This window comes from Phoxinus phoxinus (assembly GCF_949152265.1).
Source record: "Phoxinus phoxinus genome assembly, chromosome: 15".
Classification (NCBI taxonomy): Eukaryota; Metazoa; Chordata; class Actinopteri; order Cypriniformes; family Leuciscidae; genus Phoxinus; species Phoxinus phoxinus.
In genome coordinates this window covers 32,155,412-32,170,977 of record NC_136890.1, presented here as the reverse complement: position 1 = coordinate 32,170,977, position 15,566 = coordinate 32,155,412, and the positions used below count along the sequence as shown (strand labels likewise).

The 15,566-nt window shown below is 40.0% G+C and overlaps 1 protein-coding gene across 1 annotated transcript in view; it reads left to right on the top strand.

Annotated features, from left to right (window-relative positions):
• Positions 1-14,220, top strand: part of citb (citron rho-interacting serine/threonine kinase b) — a gene marked incomplete at its 5' end in the record, with an annotated part of 54,774 nt that extends 40,554 nt beyond the window's left edge. Inside the window, 15 exons of the mRNA XM_079636522.1 lie at positions 95-269; positions 1,495-1,583; positions 2,101-2,205; positions 3,463-3,632; positions 3,835-3,915; positions 4,032-4,167; positions 6,294-6,433; positions 6,565-6,657; positions 6,766-6,874; positions 7,131-7,259; positions 7,982-8,062; positions 8,954-9,032; positions 9,110-9,283; positions 11,797-12,115; positions 12,354-14,220. Of these exons, the coding sequence (XP_079492648.1) occupies positions 95-269; positions 1,495-1,583; positions 2,101-2,205; positions 3,463-3,632; positions 3,835-3,915; positions 4,032-4,167; positions 6,294-6,433; positions 6,565-6,657; positions 6,766-6,874; positions 7,131-7,259; positions 7,982-8,062; positions 8,954-9,032; positions 9,110-9,283; positions 11,797-12,115; positions 12,354-12,377 (1,904 nt within the window). The 3' untranslated portion in view covers positions 12,378-14,220. The remainder of the gene's footprint in view (positions 1-94; positions 270-1,494; positions 1,584-2,100; positions 2,206-3,462; positions 3,633-3,834; positions 3,916-4,031; positions 4,168-6,293; positions 6,434-6,564; positions 6,658-6,765; positions 6,875-7,130; positions 7,260-7,981; positions 8,063-8,953; positions 9,033-9,109; positions 9,284-11,796; positions 12,116-12,353) is intronic.
• Positions 14,221-15,566: the final 1,346 nt, after the last annotated feature.

The window sequence follows — 15,566 nt, the reverse complement described above, 5'->3', positions numbered from 1 at the left end:
CCATTGTTGTGTGTTAATAGATTGCTGAGCCAATCGGGTCAACCTGGGCTAAAGCTGAAGATGCTGATCCTGTTTCTTCTTTCTCCTGTGCTAGAATGCCATGCTTTGTGCCACCCGAAATGCTCCCCGTACCTCCCAGCCACCTGTGGCGTTCCCACCGAGTACGCGCTGCATCTGTCCGAGGCTCTGTGTCGGGAGAAGGGAAGCAGCTCCGGCCTGAAAGACGCTGGCGGACACATGAGGCTGGAAGGATGGCTGAAGCAGCCCAGGTGAGCATGTGACCTCAGGTCTCCTGCTGCAAACAAGTCAAGTTACCAATATAGATTGTTTCAAAGCAGCTTTACAGTGATAACAGGGAAATAAAGTAACAGAGGTTAGGCTTTACAGCAGCTCTAGTATAAAGTTATTGTCCAGCTAAAGTTAGATTTGATTGATTCACTTCCGTTGCAAAGATCATTAGTTATAGAGATGCACCGATTACAATTTTCTAGGCCGACTCCGATTTCCGATTTTTCATTGAGTTTGATCTGCCGATACCGATTTTAGCCGATTCCGAGTTAATTTTTTCTAACCACTTTACAGCACACACAAATATTTATTTTCTATATATTTTTTTTATAAAACATTATATACTTTTACCCAAACTGAATAATAAAAACAAGGTTTAAATGGGTAAATTTTCTATAAATATTTTTGAGTCTTCATTTTCTTTTCTGACATAGCTACTCCAGTTCTTGTTAAAACACACTAGACATGCAAATTATGTGCATTTTGGGCACTTTTTGTGTGAAATCATTTATTTCGTCCATCAAAAGTGTGCTTTCACTTTAATTGAGCATGAGCAGCGCAGCAGAAATAGACTCGCCGCCGAAACCCCGCTCCACTGCCGCTCCTAAAAAAAATGCGCGCCGCTAACGCTTGCGGTGTGAAACGGCTGTAATTCACGAGGTTTCCTACATGTGCGCACCTGATGTTGCGCGATGTTAATCATGCGGTGTCCGAGTGCATTTGACTGGCATAAAATCGGCATATGTCAGACTGGCCGGCCGGTCATGGCCGATCACGTGAAATTCCGGTCACTAGCCGATCAATCGGTGCATCTCTACTAACTTAGCGGCCGCTAACATGACACCGTTCTAACAGAAAACCCTTAACGCGCTCTGGCTGCTCATTCACAGAACAACAGGGCCTGGTGGCTCGAGAACACAACCCTTGATATAGGTTCCAAGGTGCAAGCGCTGACATTTAAAAAAAAAACGTTATCATCTCCGCATAAACTTAAAAAACGCAAATCTGTGAAGACGATGACGGCTTGCACATGCATATTACGCGTTTAGTCTATAGGTATGCGCATTTGAATATATATGTGCACAGGCGTGTAGTCTCTCTTTAAAAATTGACCTCAAGAAATGACTTTTCTGGCCTTAAAAAAATTCAAATACCAAAAGGGAGGAAACGTGAGCGCTAAATGTGCCTGTGGTTGTTTTCCTGCAGAAATGGGAAGCGTGGTCAGGGCTGGGAGAGGAAGTACGTGTTGTTGGATGGATATAAAGTGATCACGTACGAGACAGAACCAAGAGACGGTCTGTGAATATTCTTGCTTTTCCCAATGTGCATCAGTTCAGTTTGCACACAGCATGTTATAACAGAACAACAGTTCATCCCTGCTGGACAATCTTGAATCATACCAGCTGACGGTGGTCTTGCTGAAGGTTAGTAGTAGCTTGTGTTTTATCCTGATCAAGCTGGTCTACCAAATCAACCATTTGGACAGAGAAGACCAGTTTAAGGAGGTCTGCTGGTCTCCACACCTGACAAAACCCCTCTAAAACCATCAATCCAAACCAGCCTGACCAGCGGAAACCAGGTTATGGAGAGTGATAAAAAGCATTTCGTTACACATCCTACTTTGTATGGTTGTGTGTTTAACTTAAATTTGATAAAAAAACACTTTTTCTAGCTGGGAATGACCATAAATGACCATCTAGAAAGCATGTTAAACTAGTCACCACCTTAATCAAGCTAGTTTGATCTATTTTCCAGCAGGGAATGTGTTCGACGGGTATGGAATGATGTGCCTTGATGTGAATCTGTCCTCAGAGTCGGTGAAGGCACTGGATGAGTTTGAGTTGTGTCTGTCTGATGGAGACGTGACTGTTCATTCTTCTGTCGGCGCCTCTGAGCTGCCCAACACTGCCAAGACAGGTGACAAACTTTCTGTGGAATTACACTGGAAAAAATAGAGTGTCTATTTACACTAAGTGCAAATAACTCGTCTTGTTGGCAGAGGCTATTTAGACTAACTCCGCCCACTGACGTCTGATTGGGCCAGACAAAATTACGGAAGATGCTGGATAGTCGTTAGTAGCATTAGTGTAGGGGTAAGACGCGTGGCAGAAAGATTTGACGCAAATCAACCCGAGTTTTGCCGAACTTGTTCCCTTTTCCCATCATGTATTAGATCGTAAAAGTATTAATTTTCAATAAAAATTAAGAAAATATTTGAAAAGTGGAAAAAAACATGTTTAATAATAAGGTGTTTATCGGTTAGGTTAGGGAAGGCTTTATTGTCCCAATAAGGTGGCATCCATTTAATAATTTTAATAAATGTGACCCTGGACCTGTTACCACCCTGGACAAAACCAGTCTTATTGGGTTTTTATTTATTTATTAATAAATTAGCTTTCCATTTATGTATGGTTTGTTAGGATAGGACAATATTTGGCCAAGATACAACTATATGAATATCTGGAATCTGAGGGTGCAAAAAAATCGAAACATTGAGAAAATCTCCTTTAAAGTTGTGCATTTATGTGTACGATTGTGCTGCATTCACTCACATTTTTTTTATATATATATATATATTTATGGTAGGAAATGTACAAAATATCTTCATGGAACATCTTTAATATCCTACTGACTTTTGGCATAAAAGAAAAATGGATAATTTTGACCCATACAATGTATTGTTGGCTATTGCCACAAACCCGTGCGGCTTATGACTGGTTCTGTGATCCAGGGTCACAAATATAATAATTTACTCTGTTATTATTGCATACCATTTAATGTACAACAACACTGAGGTGCAAATAGTATCTGCCACTATTTATAAGTAGAAATAGCATCTAACTATTACCGTATTTACACTTATTGCAAAGAAAATTGGCCTACTGCTATAGTTTAAATATAATTATCACTATTTTCACTTGGTGTATTTAGAATCCATTGATACTTAAACTTAGTGCAAATAGCCGCTGCCCAAAAAAAATCTGGTAATGTTTATTGGAGCACATTTGACAAGAAAATACAATTTCAGTCCTTCTACTCAAAAACTTCGTTTAATTCAATGTATCACTTTCTTTGTAATTATTTGTGATTTTTTTGGGGGATGTGGATTCAGAAAGTAGCCATTGTCTGGTGGAAGTGTCTGGTCCTCTAACATGCATATTTGTGTGCACTCAGATGTGCCGTACGTGCTGAAGCTGGAGTCGTCTCCTCAGTCGACGTGCTGGCCCGGTCAAACTCTGTACCTCATGACGTCAGGGTTCTCGGAGAAACAGCGCTGGGTGGCCGTGATGGAAGCCATCGTGGCCAGCAGTCGTGGAGCGAGAGAGAAAGCTGAAGCAGATGCTGTGAGTGAGAGCAACAGTTAAAGAGTCGATATAGAGGGGAAACTTAGGCCTGTCTCTTTTTAACTGGACAGCTTGACGCAGTCTGAAGTCTTTGAATGCACTGCAAGTCTTTGAATTAAAATGTCTGCCAAGTGCATCAAATATAAAATGCACTTTTTAAACTCTTTTGCATGCTCATGATGGCGTGTTTGGTTTTGTACAGAAATTGTTGGGTAACTCTTTACTCAAGCTAGAAGGAGACGACCGTCTGGATATCAACTGCACTCTTCCATTGACTGACCAGGTATCTGTGTCAATCCCCTAATCTCACTCTCACTCAAGGTTTATTTCTTTATTTTCAGTCTCTGTTTGTTGTAGTCTGTTGTAACAGACGTCGGGTTATCTGGTTTTTGTCATTAGATTGTGTTGGTAGGCTCAGAGGAGGGTCTCTACGCCCTGAACGTGATTAAAAACTCCCTCACTCACATCCCGGGACTGGGATCCGTGTTTCAGATCCACATCATCAAAGACCACGACAAGCTGCTGATGATCGTGGGTGAGTCGAGATCATGAACCATTACTGCGGGTTTCAGAAAGCAAATCTAAAGGATTTTGACTAATAATGGTAATATCATGTATCCTGACGAGCTAGACCCACATCAAGATGTTGGGTCTGGGAACACACCATTGGCAGGGCTCAATCCGAGGGGCGGGATAAACAATTGTCTTTCAAATTCCCTCTGCACGCAATAGGATAACGCTACAACCAACCAGGGGTGCGTTTCCCGAAAGCATTGTTAGCCAACTATAGTCGCAAGTTTCGTCGTTATCAGCATAGTTCAACGATTTGGTGTTTCCCGAAACCATCGTTCCTCTGGAGCTGTGGTTAGAAGCATAGTTTCTATTTTACATGAGATGTAGACTGAATAAATCCTTATCTTTAGCAAAATAAGCAAGCTGACTTTCAGTACAACCCGTGTTATTTATTTAGAATACATACAAATGTAATTTTTACATTTAATTTGTAACATGTAATTTGTAACCGTTTTTGAAGACTGCGCATGTGCGAACGTGCTGTACTATGTAAGAACGAGCCAAATATTGAGTCTGGTAATAAAGCAAAATAACTGAGAAAAATTAGAAATGTTCTTCAGATGCCATGTCTGTAACTTATATGACAAAATCTAGCGTTAATTCGATCTCAAACAGATTAATTAAAATAAGTTATTAGTGCACCACGTGCGAGACGTCATAAACCAACGTGGTTGAACGATACTTTGCGACATACGGTTTCGGGAAACAGTCGTGACTAGCTAGTGGATTTCTCCAACGATGCATCGTACTATGGTAGTTAAGCAGCGAGCTATATAGTTGTACGGGAAACGCACCCCAGAGCAACGAAGAAGGTGACGTAGTCCAAACACATCTTCCTTTTTTAAGAATGACTTCAGTGCCGTTCTTTGTTCTTTGTTCAAAGAAAAGCTTAACTCCAAGTCTTCCAGATTCGCGACCAAAGCCGATTCGAAAGACAACTTTTTTTCTCAAGTAGCAGGGAATTCATGAGGAAACGTCGCACCTCTGCCGTCATTATGTTAAGCCCGCCCACCGACTCTATACACGATGTGATTGGCCAGACTAGAGTTTGGTTTCTCCAGGTCGCAAGCCAATGGAGAGTTGCTAGACGATCCTGGCTGCAAATGACATTTGCTGCCGCTAGGGTGCATCTAGATTTCTAGGCTAAATATCATACACACCCAAGGGGGTAATCCATCTTTGACAGCGAATAACTTTACATCTGAGGCGTTTAAAGACTCCATTTGTCCATTATTTATTTCTAAAGAAACACGACAATGTATAAATGCTCCATTACTTTGTATCTTACGTTATGGCCCCGTAGAAGCAGTTTTTGTAAAAATAGGCTAACGATTGCGTCATAACCACTCGACTCTCTGTCGCACAAGTCGAGAAATTACCGTATAGACCGGCGGAGAAGCTCGCAGGCAATCGGGGGGGACGTGGAGACATAAAGTCTGATAAAGTCAAGGGAGAAGCCCACAGAGAGTGATGAAGCTGCTCCTGCTGCTAGCTCATGAACAGATAATGCTCACGCTCTCCGTCTCTGCGAGATTCGGAAGGGAATGATTCAGATTTCTCACGGCACAGCTACTAAAAGACTGACAGCTGTCAGTCAGGTTGCTCAACGTCACATCTACGTCGCCAAGCTCAGTTTGAGCTTGCGCAGTACGGTCAGCCAATCAGGAAGTGAGTGCTTCTACTTGACTTCACTTTTCTCCGTTGAAATCTATGGGGTCGCTGTGTCCATCTTATATACTGTCTATGTACACACCATGCTTAACAATGCCATTTTATTCCTGAAGCTCAAACAGCAGAGCATGGTGCTTGCAACACCAAGCTCATGAGTTCGATTCCAAGGGAATGCATGAACTAATAAAAATGTATAAAATAATTTAATAAAATGTTGACTTGTGAATTCAAGGTAAAAAAAAATATGTTTGTGGATTCCATGCGAATTCTTAGAATAAATTGTAAAGACCTTCATGAAAATACCTTGGTACATTAATATGCTAAACATTAGTATTTATCAAAGTGCCATGGCATTATTGCGGTTCTGTTTTGCAAGGGATGCATGTGTAATAAGTGGATTATGATGATGTGTTGTAGGGGATGAGCGAGCGCTGTGTCTGGTGGAGATTAAGAAGGTGAAACAGTCTCTGTCCCAGTCTCACCTCCCCACACTGCCAGAGATTGTGCCATATATCTTTGAGACCGTCAAGGGCTGTCATCTGTTCGCCACAGGCAGGGTAAGGCGGTGTGTTTCACTGCATTGCAACTTCCACTCTATTAATAGTGCAGTGTTGCATCATGCCCGTAGTGACGTGTAACCCGACACATTTGTACCTTACACAGTATTTTGTGTCTACTCTTGCTTTAGATAGAAAATGGTCCATGCATTTGTGCCGCAATGCCCAATAAAGTCACGATTCTGCGATACAACGACAATCTGAACAAGTTCTGTATACGGAAGGCAAGTACCGTTTGAGATTCTGAGTCTTTGTCACATCAAATTCAGCCGCAGTGTTTCTAACCTATTCACACGGACACACCTCTAATGACCCGTCTCTTTATCTCTCAGGAGATCGAAACGCTCGAGCCGTGCAGCTGTGTCCACTTCACCAGCTACAGCATCATCATTGGTACCAATAAATTCTACGAGATTGAGATGAAGCAGTGTGTTCTGGATGGTAGGTGTTACAGTGACGTCCTGTGAGCGTTAGACGAGGGTCAGTCCTCAATCTCCTGTATCGTCGGGGATGTAGATGTGATGGATCTGTCATTTAAACGCATTCTGCTAGTCATTTTCTCCACATTTGCATGTTCCAGAGCAGATATCTGGTTGGACCGGCTGGCGGGCCGTTTGTGAGAACATGATCAGGCACTTATAATTTGTAATTGTGCATTATGTAAACAGCGTTTTGCATGATGGGCTGTGTTTGGCAGAGTTCCTGGACAAGAATGACGTGTCGCTGGCGTCGGCTGTGTTCACTGGATCCTCCCACAGTTTCCCCATCTCCATCGTCCAGGTGTCCAGCACTCCACAGAAGGAAGAATATCTGCTCTGCTTCCACGGTCAGACACCCATCACACCTTCAGAACTACAGCCATCTCTTAATGCATGACAATATTAAAGCAAAAATCATTATTTACTCACCGTCATGTTGTTCTGAACACGTACGCTGCTCTTTTTTTTCCTGTAATTTATGTATGAACTATGCCTTTAAAAAAAGCACATGTTGATTACTTTGCATTCATAATAGTATATACCAATGGTCTAATAATACAAGAAAGTAGTATGCAGTGTCTACTATTGCTCTGTTTTATTGAATACGCCATTTTCTATCAATTTCAATTTTCAATTATCAGTGCAATGCTTGACTTTACTTCCCATTGTCAATGTTGTGAATGAAATAAAATCAACCTATTTCTGTGATTAGCCAAAAGTTAAGACAAAACAAAATCTGATTAAATTTATGTTAGTCATAAAACCTTATTTATAACTGAAATAATTATGGTATTTTGACATCATCTCCAATTGTATATTTATACTTGGATGCTGACAGCTGCAGAATTAAACATTAAATGTGACGGCAATGCAACATGCTACATTATGAAGCATTTTTATTGCTGGAAACTTCATACTACTACATCTATATTTTAGATATTTTATTATTATCTATATTTTCATTTTTTCAAATTCATACAATAGCTACAGCCGTCACAGTTCCTAGATGAAAAATACAATTAGAAACACATTTTTTTTACACTGTTTTCTATTCAATTTCTGATAACAGAGATCGGTGTGTTCGTGGACGCTTATGGCCGGAGAAGTCGCCCTGATGATCTCAAGTGGAGTCGACTTCCCCTGACTTTTGGTTAGCCAGTCTTCTTTTTTTGACAAACCCAAATGTGCAAAATGTAATAATGTAATAATAATGTAATCATCTTCAGTATGGATGCACTGATCATGTTTTTTTTTACAAGCAAATTGGCCAATTCCAATACTGGATTTTTTGTTTTCTTCCTTTAAGAAAATGTATTTGTTGTTTGTTTGCTCTATAACAGACCATGCCTAAAAAAAAGAAAGAAAGATATATATATATATCAGTAGCCATTTGAAATACGAAGCAACCACTGCATTTAATCATGACCCAAACATAGATGCTACAAACATGCAGAATGAGCAGTTTTTATAATTGGATTGTATAATATTTCAAGATTTGAAGCTAAACAGAATGGCCTGACGTTAGCTTTGTGAACCTGCACAAATAAAACGGCAGGCGGACTGAATCTAAATGCAGATTGACTGTCTGACCGTAGGTGGCGCTAAAGGAACAGTGGAGATATAGCTTTACCGCTGTACACAAAGCAGCGCTGCGCTTATAAATGTGCATTATGCAGCGGTAAGATGAAAATCTAACTTTTTCATCTAACTTTTCTGAAGACAGTGAGTACACAAATACATTCATATAACCCCCCCACCCCCAATTCAATATTTATATATTTCATCCAATATTTCAGGCATCGCAAACAGTGAGCTTGCTGTGCCTGGCAGTGTTTGCTTTGCTGGCGCGTCTCTGGCCTGTGTTAGCGTCCTGTTTACAGTCTTCGTAATATCTCCACACAAAATACATTTCGGGAAATGATTGCAATGCAGTTTGTGTGGAAGTCTGGAATAGAGATCGGCCAAAATAAAGCAATTTATGTCCAGTCGAGCGTGCATCTCTAATCTTCCGAATGACTAACTGAAGCATCTCTGTGTCCAGCTTTCAGAGAGCCGTATCTGTTTGTGACCAACTTCAACTCGCTGGATGTTATTGAGATTCAGGGACATGCAGCTCTTGGGTAGGATGACAGAAACACTGCATGCATAGACGACGCCATACAATAACACTAGTGACACTAAATCCTCTTTAAAACAGGCCTCCCAGTTTCGCTCACCTGGACATTCCTAACCCCCGTTACCTGGGACCGGCCATATCGTCCGGCGCCATCTATCTGGCCTCGTCCTACCAGAACAAGCTGCGGGTCATTTGCTGTAAGGGCAGCCTGGTCAGAGAGTCTGGGGAACTGCAGAGGACCGGCTCCAGCAGGAGGTGCGGGTTATTTACCACAATATATTAAACTTATAGTCCCGCTTATGGAGATGGTTTAGGTGTTTAATTACCTTGGGCACACGGGCGCTCATTTAGGAAACTCCAAACTCATCAACAGTCCAACGAGGTTAAAACATTGAGGAGTGTATGCATGTGTTGTGAATTAAGTGGAGCGTTTTTCTGAGAAGTTCAAATGTATGTATAAATAATACGAATAATGTACGCAATTATTAGTGAATGAGATTCAGTGTTTTTCCATTTTGGTTCATTCTGAGCAGAAAACAGAGAGCCGGAAACATTAAAATACAATGAACAATAATGTTGTAACCTGAACATATACTCTATTTGTGTATTTATGAACTTCTGGGAAATGACAAGAAAAAGGATGATGTTTGCTAGATCTATAATCTGACATGATTGCCCCAGTGTTTATCTGTACCGTGTTATGTTCATATTATATATGTGATATTATAGTATTAGTATGTATTAATATTTTGAATGATCTTTTATTTTTATATTTTCTTTTTAATTTAAGTTCAATATATTTTTTTATTGAACTTTTGTCTTTTTATTTTATTTTTTACTCCTAGTAATTGTAATACTTCAACGTGAATTTATTTTATTTCAATTACTTGCCATGGCAACATTTCTAAGTTTTTCATCTAATATTTTTATTTTACTTCAGTCTTTTTTCATTTAACAATATACATTTTTTAAATTTGTAGGTAACAATAACAGCACAGGTACTGGACAGGTGAACTCCTTCCTGCCGTAAAAGCAAACGGGCAATGAAAGGATTCAGCCAATAGCAAGTGATGTAATTCTGTTAAAAAACATATTCAATCTGAAACGGTTGCAACAACTTTCTTTCATGTTCTGCCAAAAGTCACTTTTCATTCCATTCCTAATCCCAGCAAAAATTGCCGTCTGTTATAATATTGCTGCTCCTTTCATTGTTTAAAAGCAATCAAATATTTGAGCTTGTGCATTTCAGTGATCTTCCCACGGTTCAAGAGATTCTCGCTGAGAACATCCCTTACCTGTGGAAAAATCACGCCACGCGTTGAGTTGCTTACAGGGATAGTTCACCCAAACATTTAAATTAGCCCATGATTTAGCCAAGTCACCCTGAAGCCATCCAAGTGTATACGACATTCTTCTTCATATTAAATAAAGTTAATAAAAAAATGTCCTGGCACTTCCAAGCTTTATAATGGGAGTGAATGTTTTTGGAAGTCCTTCAAAGTGTATCCATCCATGATAAAAGTGCTCCACACGGCTCTTCGGGGGTTAATAAAGACCTTCTGAAGTGAAGCGATGTGTTCGTGTAAGAAAAATATTCATATTTAAAACTTTATCGACTAAAATAACTAGCTTCCGGCAAATGGGCGTACGAAAGATTTACGGCGAAAGAGTAACTGTACGTACACACCGCCGCCGACTTGAGCTGCACAGAAGCTCTGGCCGCCCTGTCAAGGACACTTGTCAATAAGTACGGGGAAGCTTGTTGACGCTTTGGCCGCTCTGACGTAGCAGTGGAGAGAAGTGTCACAACATTAAATGTAAACAGAAAAAAACAAGCAATACGTTGACACTAGAAACCTTTTATAATGACAGCATTTTTATAACCGGTTTGGTCACATTTGGTCGGCGGGAAAAATAATAATTAGCTATTATTTTTATTTGCATCTAGTGCAATTGGGCAAATCGGTGTTACCGTGAGCAAATGAATTGCATTCCCGCGTTTGTAAATTTTTCTAATAAAAGTTGCGCTCATCCTCAAATGTGTATCACTGAATCATTCTGGATCATCGCGAAGTTGTTGTGTTTGGTGCTGCTGTATTGTACTTGCGGAGAAGACGTTGGACTCGTGAGATTTTGTTTTGGTAGGAACGAAAGTTTAAATCGTATGTTTCTCCGGAATCAGCCAGCGCGAAGGACGTCTGTATTCCGATTGGTTGCTGGCTTGGCGCTGAACCGCGTCTAGTAACACTTGGACTTGACGCACAACGTAATGACGAACACTGTTTGTTTGAACCACGAGAGGCGTCAAAGCTTACGCTACTCTTACATCTACATCATACATCGTCCAGTGTTACTCTTGTGCCACAAGTCGACTTGCTGGAAGCTAGTTATTATAGTCGACAGTTTTAAATATGAATATTTTTCTTACACGAACACATCGCTTCACTTCAGAAGGCCTTTATTAACCCTCGCAGAGCCGTGTGGAGCACTTTTATAATGGATGGATGCACTTTGAAGGACTTCCAAAAACCCATTCACTGCCATTATAAAGCTTGGAAGAGCCAGGACATTTTTTAACATAACCCCGATTGTATTCGTCTGAAAGAAGAATTTTGTATACACCTAGGATGGCTTCAGGGTGAGTAAATCATGGGCTACTTTTACATTTTTGGGTGATCTATCTCTTTAATGCTTGAATATTTCACATGCACATGCGTTTCCGTGCATCATGCATTTACCCAAATCAGCCATTAATCTGACCTCCACAGCAGCCCAAACAAGCGTGGGCCGCCCACGTACAACGAGCACATCTCCAAGCGCCTGGCCTCGGGTCCCGGGGCCCAGGAGGGGCCGCTTCACCGCGAGCCCAGCACTCCTCACCGCTACCGCGAGGGCCGTACCGAGTTCCGGCGGGACAAATCTCCGGCCCGGCCTCTGGAGCGCGAGAAATCCCCCGGTCGAGCTGTGCTAGACAGCCGAAGAGAGCGCTCGCCCGGGCGCTTCGAGAGCAGCGGCAGCGAGAGAGACCGAGAGCGCTCGCGGCTTCACACTAGCTCTGTACGCACCCAGCTGACGCCCGTCAACAAGGTACGCACGAGACACTGCCACGTAAACTGTGTATCCTTCTAGGGATACAAACCTCAGGTTTGACGATGTTCATGCATGCACAGATACATGAACATCCGCTGCTTAGTTAAATTCCTCAAACAGGGTGCACAGTTAATGCCCAGTCTCTGGGAAAGTCAGCATCTTTGCAGCAGTAATGATGTTTCTGCGTCAGACAGGGAAGTGTTGAAGTGACCTCTTTATCCTGGTGGTGGTGTAGGTTTGGGACCAGTCTTCAGTCTGAGAACGTCCCGGAGGGATGACGTAAGAGCCATCGTCCACTTCCAGCGTGGATTTAACAGGCGCTCCGTAAAACTCTGAACTGTATCATCTCACGCCTGTAACCGTGAACCGAGCCATGTTGTTTCACTCGAGTCTGGGACGTTGTGCTGCTGATGTTGTCCAATCTGTCCATGCTGTAACCACTCATGAAGGTCCATTGTGAACTGCAGTTTTTTGGGCAAAGACCTTGAAGGAATATCTCGGGTTCAGTAGAAAAAACTCTATAATAGCATTTCGTGGGCATAATTGTCATCACCACAGAAAATCATTTTGTCTCTTCCATTTTTTTTTTTTTTTGTAAAAATTGTGGTTACAGTAATACATTTACAATGGAAGTAAACAGGACTTTAAGGCAAGACACTACAGGCAAAACCCATTGTTTTCTTCAGGCACTGGCTGAGATTTGGGCTATAACTTGCTTCTATCAGAATTGTGGGAAGTAAACATCCAAAATACACATTACAGACTTTATCTATGTAGATTTCAATAATAATACACATCTCTAAAAGTGATGTTTCCCCCCAGAAATCTCCATTTCTGCAGCACTTTCACGTTTTATTCATATTTATTTACTGAAGTTAAAGGTTCATATATTTGGCTGATGACTTTTATAAAATGTTATTCCTGAAAACATGGTAAAAATATTGTTGACAGTAGTTTCTGATTTATGAAAAACTTAAACTCTAATATGTCAACAGAATGAAACAAGAATCTGGCCTTTTTCCAATGTTCACATTTCTGTTCTGTAAATGTATCCACATTAATATTTAATTAGGTAATGCCTCTTTTGCCTATATAAACATGACTTTCAGAAAACAGAATAAAACGTCCACCGTGAATTTATTGTCTGCTTCATGTAAACAGGCTCATTCTGGTATCCACACTTATGGCTTTACATAATCATAACGAGTTATTTATTGGATATATATAACTGCACTGGCGAGTTTAGAGAGCAATTTTAGCTCGCATTAAAAATGTACTTTCATTGTATCTTGTAACCACCATTTTTGGTTTAGATAAAATTATGATCTGTGGTAATCAGCAAACCACAAATGCTGTCGATTTATATTGAACCCGGAATATTAACCACATGATTAGCACATTGTAAATATGGTGATTTCAATTTTTATAGCTAAACGGAACTTGACTGATGAAGCAATGAAGTCTATTTTTTATGCTATATTAAAATTTGTATCTAGACAGTTGAAATGGGTTTCCTACAGAAAAGTACAGAAAAGGTTTTATTTCCCTTTATGTTGTATGCTAGTGTGGTAAACAGTCAATTTGGCTGCTCTTAATTACAGTTTGTCCAGTTTTTAAGCTCTATTTGACTGACATTATCGAACCTACTGCACATTGTATATTTTTATGCTAATAAGAGTTTGAGCTTGTATATCTTTTTAAGGAGACACGTCATGTTCTCGCTACTACAAGTGTCCTTGTGATGTTCAAGTGAACTTATCGTATTTTGTTGGAAATAACGAAGCTTTCGTCGACACACAGCAGCAAATCCACGGACATTTCTGCTGCTTTCGCGTTAACGGACGTCCTGTTGAGCTGTGTGATGTCCGGTAGGGTTTGTAGAAGACCTGTCGTTCCTCAGTGGCTTTTCGAGTTCATGGGTAATTGTAACTAAACGCCTGAGTGATCCTATCAAACGCATGATAAATCTGACTTGGGGCGTCACCTTAATATTGATGATAATCGATGTTTTTCAACCTACAAGGCTGCTTACCTTGAACTTTCTTTTTGTATAAAGAAATTACACTATATTAAACTCTATTAAAGTATGAGCCATACACCGTATTCTTAGCGTTGAGTTTTTTTTTTTATCCTTCTTCATCCATTAACTATTCATCATCCAACCGCTGGGATTGAGGGATTTGAAAGCGGTGCATCATTACGTATTATTATAATTTACATTTCAAAACCATACGTTTTCACTTTGAATATTTGCCATGTTATTTCTGAGCTAACAACATTAAATATAACGTAGACCTACTTTATTAAAAAATGTGGCCCATAATATAAATGTAGAACATACAGCAATATAAAAACATGTAAGACAACGCTCTTCATCACCACTGTAATGTAAGGCTACAGAATGTCAGTCTATTGACTGCTAGTCCATTCATGCGCCAAATTTAATTTATTAACTACTCTGTGGCCTATTATTGGTCTCATTTCTCTTTATGTATCCCTGACCCTTTTCAGCTCTGAGCTGTTGTGTTCTGTCATCCAGTTTGTAATTCCACAGCATGAAGGAAAGATCTTACAGATTTATAAATGAACCCCTCATATTAAAATCTTCCCGTTCTACTGACATTTGTTATGACATCCACTTCAAACCTTACAATGCTCATGAGAATTTGTTAAAATAAGCAAATCCAGTTCACCAGCGATACCATAGAAATATACAGAGCTACCACAAAAACACAAAGTTCAAAGACAACATTGTAAAGATGGCTGTGCACTTGTTTCTCTGGCGCATAAGATCTAGTATGAAGAACCCCTTTATAAAAAGCATATCGAGGCTGTTTACTGGGTCAGACACAAAAGCTTGTTTATTTTTATAATGTATATATTATTTTTTTTTTTTTACGAATTAAACAAGTGGTCTGTGCAAATAAACATGAAATAAAATTGGTTTAATTGCATATGCACTGTTTAATGTCAATGTAAACGAGGCTCTGGTTTATTATTTTTATACATTGTCCCTGAAAGTTAATGTTAAAGCCTCTAAGGAATACTTTAAGCAAGAGGATTTTATATCAACAACTTGAACAGAGCAAGATTTATTATATGGAGTTAGATGAGCAGAAGTGTATTGCTTTACACAATAATATTATTGACTAAATCAGAATTTATCAAACTGGGTGTTTGCGAGGAAGTTCATGAAAAGTAAAATTAATAATGTAATTCAATTATAATAAAAAATATTTTAATTGTTTGCCTGCCTATGTGACCAATAGCCAACATCAGAGACTGTGAATGTGTTGTTACATTATTAAAATATTAACTTTATTAACAATCTCAGGGGGACTTCAAGTAAACATTTTAGGTGAAGGGGGTTTGGCGGACAGAAAAGTCTGTGCTGTGAGTGACAGTGTGAACAGTCGGATCAGTGAATTGAGTCCAGGAGTCGGTGAAG